This window comes from Xyrauchen texanus, chromosome 36 (assembly GCF_025860055.1).
Source record: "Xyrauchen texanus isolate HMW12.3.18 chromosome 36, RBS_HiC_50CHRs, whole genome shotgun sequence".
Lineage (NCBI taxonomy): Eukaryota > Metazoa > Chordata > Actinopteri > Cypriniformes > Catostomidae > Xyrauchen > Xyrauchen texanus.
Genome location: NC_068311.1, coordinates 6,853,034 through 6,865,802, shown reverse-complemented (window position 1 = coordinate 6,865,802; position 12,769 = coordinate 6,853,034). Strand labels below are relative to the sequence as shown.

At 34.6% G+C, this 12,769-nt stretch overlaps 2 protein-coding genes across 5 annotated transcripts in view; both read left to right on the top strand.

Annotated features, from left to right (window-relative positions):
• The first annotated feature begins 439 nt into the window (after positions 1–439).
• LOC127630180 (sialic acid-binding Ig-like lectin 14) lies at positions 440–9,348 on the top strand. The gene is made up of 11 exons (XM_052107653.1): positions 440–520; positions 798–851; positions 1,208–1,588; positions 1,948–2,250; positions 2,755–2,854; positions 3,057–3,095; positions 5,443–5,475; positions 5,585–5,632; positions 8,117–8,185; positions 8,470–8,488; positions 8,633–9,348. Exons 2-11 carry the CDS (start codon positions 812–814, stop codon positions 8,693–8,695), a joined length of 1,095 nt encoding a protein of 364 aa, XP_051963613.1. The 5' UTR covers positions 440–520; positions 798–811; the 3' UTR covers positions 8,696–9,348.
• A 2,691-nt stretch (positions 9,349–12,039) lies between these two features.
• LOC127629443 (sialoadhesin-like) overlaps positions 12,040–12,769 on the top strand; it is a 29,135-nt gene continuing 28,405 nt past the window's right edge. For all 4 annotated transcript variants that reach the window (XM_052106535.1, XM_052106533.1, XM_052106537.1 and 1 more), the window contains exon 1: positions 12,040–12,214. The gene's annotated coding sequence lies outside the window, so the exon portion shown is untranslated. The remainder of the gene's footprint in view (positions 12,215–12,769) is intronic.

Genomic DNA, 12,769 nt, shown 5'->3' with positions numbered 1-12,769 from the left:
TTTCTTTTGAATTCTCTTTCTTTTATTTCTTTTCAATGTACATGTATATACTTGTTTATAGTCAAAACAAGTGAATAATTTGCCAGTACTGAAGAAGTAATCCAAAGTATTTAGATTATGTTACTGACTTTTAATGGAATATGTTACAAATTACATTTTACAGCATGCGTTCTTTAATCTGTAGCGGAATACTTTTTAAAAGTAATCTGCCCAACCTTGCTTGTCTCCTACCAAGTTATGCCTTGATTAGCTGAACTTATTATTGGTCAACCCACCCATAAGAAGCATGCTGAGTTTCTCTTTATGATTTATTAAACATTCATTTAATTTTAAGTTTGGCATTTGCTCTATAGCTCTAACACAGCATCCTCAAGGGATCCAGGGGATAAAACAGAACTGAAAAATCTACTTCTTGTTCAAATGAGTTCTCAGAATAGTCTGTGTTTCTATATCCGCTTTAAATTATAATTTACCTTCGGTCAGCAAAGACACATCAGTCCCAATCCTGCTGAAAAATAAGGTATGCTCTCTTTGTCTTCCTATTATTACTATCATCATTAAAACAAAAATGTACCTATTTATGTATGCAAGATTACTGTTGCAATTCAATAAACAATAATAATTAAAATAATAATCTAGCTAGAAGTTTCATCTTGAATGGCCCTGTATAACTGCCAAAGACCATATTTATTACTGCAAACAAGTAATGTATTATTTCTATAGAATAGAAAACATGAAATGAATTAATTTTTTATTTCTGGTTGTTTTGACCAATTAAGCTTTTTTGCCCCACTCAGTTTGTCAGTCCAGGATGGTTGTGCAGGTAGTAGTTCTGCTCTACTGGCTTCATGGTAGGACTCAATTGTGTTTTTACCATACACTAAACAAATTACTGTTACATTTTGTATGGTTAATTTTTGTGAAACCTACTTTACATTTTAAAGGGATTGTTCACCCAAAAATAAAAATTGTAATTTTGTTCCAAATCTGTATGACTTTTTCCCATGAAACAAAAAAAGATGCTAGGCATTATGATAGTCTCAGTCACCATTCACTTCCATTGCATCCATTTTCATACATACTTCCATGGTAGAAAGAAAGTCATGTATGAAACAGCATAAGGGTGTATAAATTATGACATGTTTAATCATTTTAGGTGAACATCACATTTAAGCTAATATTTGTTAAATGTGTTTTTTTATTGCAGTTATGTGTGCTCTTGTGCTTGCGGATGTGTGGAAGGCACAATTAGAGCCTAATATGGATGCTGTTGTGTCATCTTGTGTTGTGTTGCCCTGTACATTCAAATACCCTGGACAACATCAACCATCCGCACGTATGAGGGGAATTTGGCACAAAGAAAACAAAAAAACCGAGTTCATTTATCATGAAGATTCTTTGAAGATTCTTGATGATTTCAAGTCTCGCACAAAACTGGTTGGTAATATGGACAAACTCAACTGCTCTTTGGAGATCGATGCCGTCAAAAGCCATGACAACGGCCCATTTTGTTTCAGGGTTGAATTAGAGAGAGATGATAAAGACAAATTTTCATTTGTGGACAATTGTGTTTCAGTTAAATTGATTGGTAAGTGTGCATTATAGCCTTCAAGCTCTGCTAAAACATTTTTTATGAAATATATGAATAAAATATACTGTAGCACAAAATAACAAATTGAGACATTGGGAGTTAAGCAACTGATAATTATCAAGTGTCCTTAGACAAATAATGTCTTAAGACTGATAGCAATTTTCTTTAAATACAAACTAATATTAAATTCATTCTTTTGTTTAATTACATGGCCACAACTGACTGATACAATATGGCTGGTTATGTTGTTTGCTTGTTTTTTAAATCACCCAGTTTCCATTTCTTAGGAACCTTATTTCATCTTTAATATGCTAATGCTGTATATGTATTGTGAAATATTTAATTTGTCATTCAAGGCAAAAATGAAGATATATTAAAACCAAAGCTACATTATAAGCAGTCTGTGGAGGAGGGTGTTCCCGCAGTCTACAAATGCTACGTCTCCCACACCTGCCCTTCCCATCATCCCACTCTCACCTGGAACCATACAGAAAAAAATGTCCTGGTCAGCTACAAGTACATGACTCATGGAACATGGGAAGTGGAGTCTATCCTGACCATCACCCCCAAAAAAGAGGATGATCACAGTGCAATAACATGCACAGTCAGATACCATGGAGGCCTGGAAGCCTCAACTACAGTCAGTATTTTTGTGAAAGGTAGGTCTAGATTATTTTGCCAAGAGCTACTATAAAAGTCTGTCATGTGCATGTAGCCTGGCATGGCTTTTGCTTGGTAACTGAAACCTCTTATGTGACTGGTAAGAGTTAAGAGTTGTTAATCATGATAATAATAGTAATTATGATATGTTTAGTTAAATAAAACCTTTCTAAAAACTAAAGGTCAATTTTCAAATCAACATATTACCTCAAATTTGTTTCTGGTGAAGTTTAAATTAACAGAAAGAAATAACAATTGAAATTCTGCTTTTGAAGTTAGCACTCTTTACAATGTTTGTTTTTCTACATATTCAAAGAGGAAAAAAAAAGTTATGGTACGACTTGATATTATTGTTCAGTCATTGATTTGATCACAGGGCCGTAGACACCTGATTTAATTTTTAATCCAAACAACCAAGTACAACCCCCCTTTTTTTAGACAGATTTGAGATGTCAGCAGGAATGGGGTCGATTTAGACTTCATGTTATTTATGATTTTGTCAGAACAAGTAACTCTCAACCACATCCTCATTCCATCCATCACTGGGCTTGGAGTCTCGGTTTTGTTTGCAGGGATGTGTTTCTTCGTGGTCAAGAGATATAAGTGAGTCTGAATCAATACTTTACATACTGACCAAGAGAAATATTTTTGATATCCATTGTACTGAAAAAATGAAGAATCCACTTAATTTGATGAAAAGGTTATTTAATTTACGATACAACACTTACTGTATCTTTGAAAATTTGTAATATGGATTTTGTTCATTACATCATATTTTATTTGAAATTGCTCAAATCTTTCCCAGGAAACGCATTCAAGAACTCCAGTCCAGAAATGACAACGGGTGAGTATTAATATTAAGCCAGCAGGGTGCAGAATTCAGGAAACATTAATCCAAAACTCAATTTATGTTGCATATGAGCACTTATTTTTGCCTCTGTTGAATTAAAAAATACATATTAAATCAGAAAGTATGTTAACCTCAAGAAAAACAATGATTTACAAAATGATTCCTATGTTCTAAATATAGGAAAACATTGAGAGAGAGAGAGAGAGAGAGAGAGAATGATAATATAAATATAACTTATTTTGAAATGTGATTGGTGTGATGAGGGGTAGTAAATTGTATTTAAAAATATTTCTGTTATTAAGATTGTAAAATAATAAGAACAACAATAATAATTCAGTACCTATCAAGGATGTTTTTTTGTCTTTCACAGTCTATAATTGAAAGAAAATCAGATATACAGTGGCAAGAAAAAGTATGTGTACTCTTTTCTGCATCACTTGGTCATAAAATGTGATTTCATCAAAATCACAATTATAGACAAACAACAATGTGCTTAAGCTAACAACACACAAACAATTATACTCTTTCATGTATTTATTGAGACATAAAACATTAACACTTGGATTTAATAACTGGTTGATCCTCCTGTAGCAGCAATAACCTCAACCAAGCATTTCCGGTAGCTGCAGATTACTTTTTTGTCTTTACTGAACACATCCCATTAAACATTCACAGTGCTGTGGAAAAGTAAGTGAATCCCCTAGGCTAATAATGTAAAAAAAGCTAATTAGAGTCAGGAGTTGGTAAACCTGGCATCAATTTAATGAAGGAGATGTTCATGGAGGTGTTGCTTAGAGCTACTTTGACTAATAAAAAACACTCAAACATTTGGAGTTTGCTTTTCACATGAAGCATTGGCTGACATGGACCATACCTCACAAAAAATAGATCTCAGAAGACCTATGATCAAGACTGATTGCTTTGCATAAAGGGTTACAAAGTTATCTTGAAGGGCTTAGATATTCATCTGTCAACAGTTTTGTCTACTAAATGGAGATGATTTAGTACTGTGGCTACTCTCCCTATACGTGGATGTCCAGCCAAGATGTCTCAAAGGGCACACCACAGAATGTTCAATGAGGTAAAAAAGACCCTAGAGTGACTCTACAGGAATCATTGGAACTGGTTAACATCTCTATTCATGAGTCTACTATATTGAAAACATTAAACAGGAAACCACAAAGGAAGCTGCTGATTTCCAACAAAAACATTGTTGCTTTACCGCTTGCCATCATCAAGGGAAAAATGAATTCCCAAGTTTATCGAGATATCCTACAGGATAATATCAGGGTGGCTGTGTGCCAGCTGAAGCTCAGTAGAAGTTGGGTGATGCAGCAGGACAATTATCCTCAACATCAAAGTAAATCCACTACAGAATGGCTTTAAAAAAGAAACGCCACATTTTGGAATGAACCCAGTCAGAGTCCAGAGCTTAACTCAATAGAGATGCTGTAGAATGACCTCAAGAGAACCGATCACACCTGACATCCAAGAATATGGCTGAGCTAAACCTGTTCTGAATGATGAATGGTCCAAAATTCCCTCTGAATGTTGCGCAGGTGTAATCCACAGCTACAGAAAACGCTTGGTTGAGGTTATTGCTGCCAAACGATGATCGACCAGTTATTATATCCAAGGATTCACTTTTTCAAAAGCACTGTGAATGTTTAATGTGTTCAATAAAGATTATAAATAAAGATTATAATTGTTTATGTGTTGTTAGCCTAAGCCTAAACATTGTGTTTTGTCAATATTTGTGACTTTGAGGAGGATAAGATTGCGTTTTAATGCAGAAAACCAGCTAATTCCAAAGGGTTCACATACTTTTTCTTGCCACTGTAGATTTATTCAGCATGAACCCCCCCTTTTTTTCTCTTTTCTGTTTTAGGTATCTGCAGTGTGTTTGCATTCTTTGGGTAGTTTATTTTTATCTATGGGACTAAAAGTCACACGTCTTCATGCGAGCCAGCTAAAGTGAGAGTTTTCTGACAAGTTCGCAATCCTCTTATTATGACTTTTCATGAGACGGGGTTGAACATTTTAGAAAGGCTGCATTACAACAGTAGGCTAAAACAATGCCTAAATAGCTATTTGGCTGTTGGTTAACATTACTTTCTCCGCCTGTGTTGCCTTGGTGATGTCAGCCGAAATGGAAAGTCCTTTCAGAGGCAGAGCAAGTTATTACATTTGAAAGGAACAAGAAAAAGTCAAGCATTTTTTCCTTTACAATAACATGCACAAAACATTGGAATATTAAGAAAATTACTGTAATAGGGTCCATTTTTATTTGGAAATAGATTTATTAAGAATAATAATACTATACATTCTTTTCTTTTTTTAGAATGTGGAGTCGACTATCAAGAATGTCTCGCAGGTAAATAGTAAATGTCTGTAACTTAAACAGTTGCACCAACCACTTATTAAGCAGATACTGAATTAATTTAACCTCTTAATTTCTTACTTTGATTCTGTGTTTGTTCCAGATTTCGTTCAGGTAGAAACAGCGGTGAACAAGTTAGGAGAGACCAGAGGTAAGTCTTATTATGCGCTTTTCTGTGAGAAACCACAAAACCGATTTGTTTGGACATGATGCAGTTACAGTAGGTTCAGAGATATAGTTTTGTTCATATTTCCAGTAGGGATTAAAGACATTGTATTGAATCCCAGTTAGTTTGGAGAATATTATTTTTTTTGGTGAATTTATTTATGCATTTGGCAGACACGTTTTTATCCAAAACTTTCAGTGCACTTAATACAGGGACAATCCCCCATTTGAAAACAGAACTGCTTACCCTACAATGTACTGCAGCAGAGATCATTTTATCATAAAATTTGACCACCTTTGTAATGTGTCCACCCGAAGTCATTACACTGTTGCACACACCACAACAGCGCTTCCCTGTCAGTGATAAAATGATGGAGAAATTATCTCTTAGCGCTATTATTTGATGTATAAAACAAGCCCATATGGTCTATGTAATTCGTAAGGCACATTTGAATTACCACTGAAGCACACCAAGTCTTAACTATCACTCTGATTTTCCCGTGGAGTTCAAAGTGCCGCTGGACACTGGAATTGACTCTCTGATGCGACTCATGAATGCAGCTTCACGATTGCTATAGGAAAGCGGATAGTCACAGTCTACCAGCAGATTAATATTGTGGAGGATGGGAGTTTACGAAATGTAATGCCCATTGCAAAAGCCATCTTTCCACAGCAAAGGTGGCACAGAAGCTGAATCTGAAGTGGCAATTAGGACTATTTTCACAGAACAGGAATAAATGCATTTGCAAATGCATATTGATTCGTAAAAGATAAACGGTTATTAATTGATAACTGGTAAAATGTAATTTAAACTCTTTCATTTGAAACAATATAATGTTTAAATAGATAATAATAGTAATAATAATAATAGTGTGTGAGTGCAGGAAGGATTGAATGGGGGAGATGGCAGGTAATAGGATGGCTTGAGAGAAAGTTTGAAGAATTCAGCCTCAGAGAGGGGAGAAAAAGAGGGGAGCAGGGGATTGTGTAATGGTGGTGGGTGTTTGTGGTGTGGAGAATTGACTGCTGATGATTGTTATTTTGTCTCTGAAAAAAGTGGCAAAGTCATCAGCTATTAGAGAGTATGTGGGAGGGCAAGGAGAAGGACAGAGGAGAGAGGTGAATATTTTGAAGAGGGTGAAAGTGTCAGAAGTGCTATTGATTTTGGTTTGATAGTAGCATGTTTAGCAGTGGTGACATTAGCAGAGAAGGAAGATACCTTTAAAGCTAGATAGCTTTAGATGACATAATTGTACAATAATGACATTATTGTAAGGATTGAATAGTTATGTGCTAATAACAATTTACCAGTATTTACATTGTTATAATTTAAAGTATGTTATTTGGTTTGGGAGGGTTACTTTTAAAATGTATTCAACTACAGATTACAGAATACGTGCTATAAAATCTAATTTGTTTACATATTCCCTTAGATTACACAATGCTAGTATTGTATTATAAATACCTTGGATTAGTACTTTAGCACTGTCAGTACGACAAAAAATACTCTTATATTAAACATTTTCTAAAAAACAAAAAGCCTAAATATTTTATGAAATATTTTCTTTCTTTTAGGAAAACAACAATTCTCATAATTCAAATTCTCATCAAGAATACATTTGTACATTGAACAAAATGTTCACATTACAATTTACACAAGTTTAACTATTTCGACTGCTCCAAACGTACTTCAAAATCCCAAAGAGTGTACACAACCACATCTTTTATCCTCACTGACATCATATATCCACCTTTTGACTAGTAACAGAATAAAAGCACCCTCTGTCTGCGCGCATGAATGTAACACAGTATAAGAAAGTATTTCACCTCTATCAAACATTTCTTTGATCGCATCATTTATACAGATAAACGTTTTCCAACTGAATAGACTAAATATTAAATGAAACAAATAACAATAAAATGCAAAATTGTCATGTAATGGACTCCTGTTAAGACTCTTATTTTGAAAGTTAATTTGTTTCCCTCCATTGTCTGTCTTCAGTTTCTTCCTTGAATATATCCCAGGTGTTCTCCGTTTATCGTGTTATCCTTTTGTATATAAATGCCCTCTTTTTCCTTGTTCTTTTGTCGGTTCATGTTTGTGTGTTATGCGATATTTGCCAGCATACTGCTGTTGAGTTTGATTTGACTTTGATTTTACTCCTTCTGTTTGTTAATCCTCACTCTCTTGCCTCGTCCCTTCATAACCCTGACAGAAGTAATCTCTTCAGTAATCAAAATAAGTTTTGAGTGTAACTGTATTTTCATTACCAACTATTTAAATTGTAACCGAAGTGGAATACAGTTATCAATATTTAAAAAAAACGTGAGCCTGTTACATGCATACAGTTACTCTCCAACCCTGGTTATTTGTTATGTTATCTTATGCACTCTTTGGTTACTAGAACAAGCTGTTGTGATAATGCAGTAAATTAAATGTTAAAAAATATTATTACTTCTCAATTCACAGGAAAAACAAGGTTTGTAACATGCCAGGAAAAGAGCCTTTCTCCAAACCTCGTATACCATCACCAAAAAGGTATAACACATTTAAACACATATTTGTCTCAATTTGTCGTAGTTACTGAACTGAATGATACTCAGAAAAGAATAAAAAGCATGTTCAGAGATTAGTTATAATAAAGTTATAACAGAGTTAAACAATGTTTACTAAAATATATTTGGTTGTTTTATTTAAATAAAATAACAAACACATCTGCTTAATGAAATTTTTCATTTGCTATCTGGGAGATATATCTCTTTTTCCCATCTTGCATTGCAACAATTTTATGTGACGTTTCTTCTTTTTTCCTTGCATCTCAGTCAGCCAAAATCATATTCTGTGAGTATCATTTATCTCTATCATTGTTACGTATTGGAAAACATGCTCAGTTTTTATGGCTTCACATGCTGTCTGAATGTGAAATACTGTACGTTATTGGCACCTCTGACCTCTTTATTTCTTCTTTTGAAAAATTACATTTAGGGTCATGATTATGATGATGAATACAACAAATCAGCTGACCTCAACATATATGGAAATGTCTGACGCAAAATGTTGCATGTCGTTGAAACCATGGCCTAGCACTTAGCGGTCAAATACATGGCACTCATGTTACATGAGTTTGAGTCAAGTTTGACCCATTCCCTATCCTTTTAAGCTTCAGCAACAGGCCTCAGGATTTATGGGTTAAATAGGTGTTTTTATTTCAATAAACATAATTACTTGGTCTACTTTTGAGTTGTTTGTGTAGATTTTTATTTTTATTTTTTTTTGCTGTGCGGTGCCGTTACTATGTCCTGCACGCTACCATTATATTGACTCTTAAAGGGCTATGCAATCCAGTCCAGAACCTTGATGATTTTTTGGGAAAATGCAATAAAGAGGCTTTATACAAAATAACACATGCTTTTATACATTTAACATTATTATGTAACCCTATTTTTCATTTGTATTTCACTTTTTCAAGATCTTGTCTAATTCAATTCTGTGTCCTGTGTTAAAGATGAATATCTGTGATTTTTTGAGTTGTGGTGGTTTTGTCAGGTTGTGAATGAAAGAGCCCAAGGCTAATCTCATTGTTTGAAATGACCTGCTTTGCCTGTGATTTTCACCAGCAGAGATGGAGTCATGACTTGCTATTTTCATGGTATAATTGTATATGTTTAAACATTTATAACCAAAATATTACTTGCTTTGAGGAAGATAAACAATACGCATATTTATATTTTTTATATTAATTTTAATAAAAGTGTTTTATCCACTTCACATTAATGTTTGTACTGTACAAGAGGTGAAACTCATGAAATGGCTGATACGAGTTGAAGATACTTATTTTTATACTAAAATCTACAGCCTAAGTGGACAATGCATTTCAATTATAATACTTCAATAGTATGTCTATGCACTGCAAAGATTAAGACTGTATAAAAACCCTAATCAAGTGTTCAGACGAGGAAAATATTATGCAGAAATACGCAATATTAGAATAACAATAATAAACAATTTCCTTAATTGTTTTTTGCAAGTTATAATAGAGTGATGGTTACTCAACAACAGATTAAAATGACATTACTGTGCTGTGAATCCAGTACATTATAAACAACTTGAGATTAGCATACATTCATGACCAACCACCTTATACCTATAGCAGCTTTTAGATGCAATTTTAAATTGTTCACTTTGTTTAAACAGATAGCAAATGTGCATTTCTGTGAATGCACATTAAAGAAAATGAGTTGAAGAAATTAGAAAATAGCGGCACACAAACACACAGTCATCTTGAAACTGCAGCAATATGAATTAATTAATATTACTTCAACAACCTTACCAGAAAACATATCACAAAAGGATGTTTGCAGAAAGGCAGGGTGTGGACCAAGAGGAGGCCTGCAGGACAGACTAGGGGGAGTCTAGCAGAGTGAACCAGGGAGTGACCACTTGAGACCATGTGGCTGGATTTAAGGTGGAGCCTGGATCTGGCAGACACAAGAGGGGGCTTCAGGAAGGGAGAGGCATTAGGTGGCAGGAAGGGTTGCTCAAGGAAAAGTGTAGGGTAAGGTGGTTCTAGAGCAGAAGACGAGGTTAGGGAGCCCTAGAGTGGAGACGAGGTCAGGCAGCTCCAGAGCGGTGATAAGATCAGGCCGCTCCAGAGGAGAGATGAGGACCCGGTTGGCAGGGGACATGGGGAGAGGACAGTGTTGGCTGCCGCCACTGGAGAGAGGACAAGACTACTGGCGTCCTCTGGAGAAGCGAATGGGTTGTTGACTGCCGCTGAACCAGGAACTGTGGAGGTGTCTCCAAGGCAAATGTGGTTCACCACTCCACAATAAGTCCAAACATTCAGTGTTCAGAGTAGGGGTGTGGAATTCTTTCAAAAAATTATATCTCGATATTTTCTGGGATTTTGTCGATAATGATAATAGATGATACTTTGCATCCTTCAAAAATGTGTTTGTAAAAGTCTTATATTGTACTATCTCACTCTTGTTGATAGGATATTTATTGTTGCTTACTAATGATATTAATGGAAACTTCAATTTAAGGAAAACAGGTCTTATTTATGATATTGACATAAGCGCATATCGCCAGAGACAACGGCAACATGCGCTCATGCTAAACGAGTTCAAAAAAAGGCCCACACTGTTGCCATAGGCAGGGGGGTCGGGGGTCAGGACCCCCCCTATATGAGGGTTGTCCCCCCCTAAAATATCATTAAAATATGTGTATTGTAAATAATATAATGATATATTCTTAAAATAATTGTTTAAGAAATAAAATAATACAAATGCAAATGGGGCAACAACAAAAAAAAACCTTGGTGTCCCCTTCAAAAATTGCTCTTGAGAATTGTTATGTTTATTGCCCCCCCCAACATTTTGCTGAAATGTTCGCCCCTGACTGTTGCCCAACATGGCAGGAAGCTAAAACTCCCATGAGAGGACAAGACCAAAAGCAAAACAAGAGAACAAACAGAAAAAACAGGACCAAAAATCTGAGAAAAAAAAACCTGAAAACTGCAAAATTAAAATACGAGACCAATAGGAAAACGCAAAAGAGGAGAGTAGGAACCAAGAGGAAGAATTCATCAGATAAAAGAGTACACAAGGGGAATATAGAGAGGGAGAAATGATGCAAACAATGAGGGGAAGTGAGGAAAAAAAAGGATGAGTGAACGACAAGGATAGATAGCATACAAGCAGGGCAGAGAGCACAAAAGCAGGAGAAAACAACACAAAATAACAAGATTGCCAGAATATAGTATACATTAAATAATTATATATTTTAATTGTATATTCACTTGGTTTCACAAAAGAAACAACAAAATACAAACATGTTTCTTGCATGGGTGAGCAACTTCTCAGCTCAGAAACTTGGCAAGATCAAGAAGATTTTTTGCAACTTGTTGGACATAGACATTGAGGATGTGCCTAAAGACGAAAGGCAAGGATAATGACTTCAAAATGAATAATGGATTAATCAGAATAATATAAAATATATATATTGATTATTTTGACTGTTTATCCAAAAATAACAAGGATAAAGCGTAATTTGATATCAAAATATCCAAAAATATTCTATCTAAAATACCAGGAGAAACCACAACATATTCCACAGTTGATGTAGGCTACAAATTCAGCTTCATCTGGTTAGAAAAAAAGACTAAAATAATATTTTCTTTAAAACATTTGTATATTGTTGTTATTATTATAATGTTTACGATTATTATTATTATTATTATTATTATATTATATTATATGAAAAGGCATATACAAGGCATATTTTATGAATAGAAACTATAAATGTAATTTAAAAATGGGCGTTTATTTTAGTTTTGACCCATTTCGTGTTAAGCCCCGCCCACACCAGATTTTATCCGAATACAGATTATTTTGTCATACGAACAGATACAGTTACAAATAAATATAGTGGCTGCACACCAATAGTAGACATCCTCTGAACCAAGCTTGCGCATTTGTTAAATTCTTTCATTTTCTGTTTTGCTAGACTTGGTAAACAGGTCCTCATCCAATCCCAGTTGTTTGCGCAGGGAAGTCTACTGAGAAGGTAAGAATAATTAGCAATGTGATGTTTTCGGGTAGTAAAAAGCTAAAGACAACCTGTATTTTGGGGTACATTTTTCATTGTGAATAAATTAGTACTTCACTTATTGGAATTATTGATTTGTCTCTGTAAAAAATGTACACATATTAGGACTTGCTAGCATGCGAGATCACTGAGAAAATCAGGCAAACATGCAAGATGGACAGATTAGACACGTGTAAAAGTGGCAAAATAAACGAACGATAGATAGATAGATGATAGCTAGAAAGAAAGAAAACAATATTTGTATGCCATAAATGTGGAAAATTTGAACAATGTATATGAAGGTTTTTGACATTTATTTTTTTGGTAGACAGATAAATGCATCATGTAAAAAAATGTATATTTACTCTGGTTAGTATTTGTGCAGTATAGCAAAAAGTGTTACAAGTGTAACACGTGTCTACCCTACAAAACACTGAAATCTACGTGGTGTACCAGAGTGGAAATTTCCATTATTAGGAAGTGCTAGATATAACATAGTACTGCCTGTGTTTTGAAATATAATTAAATTAGTAC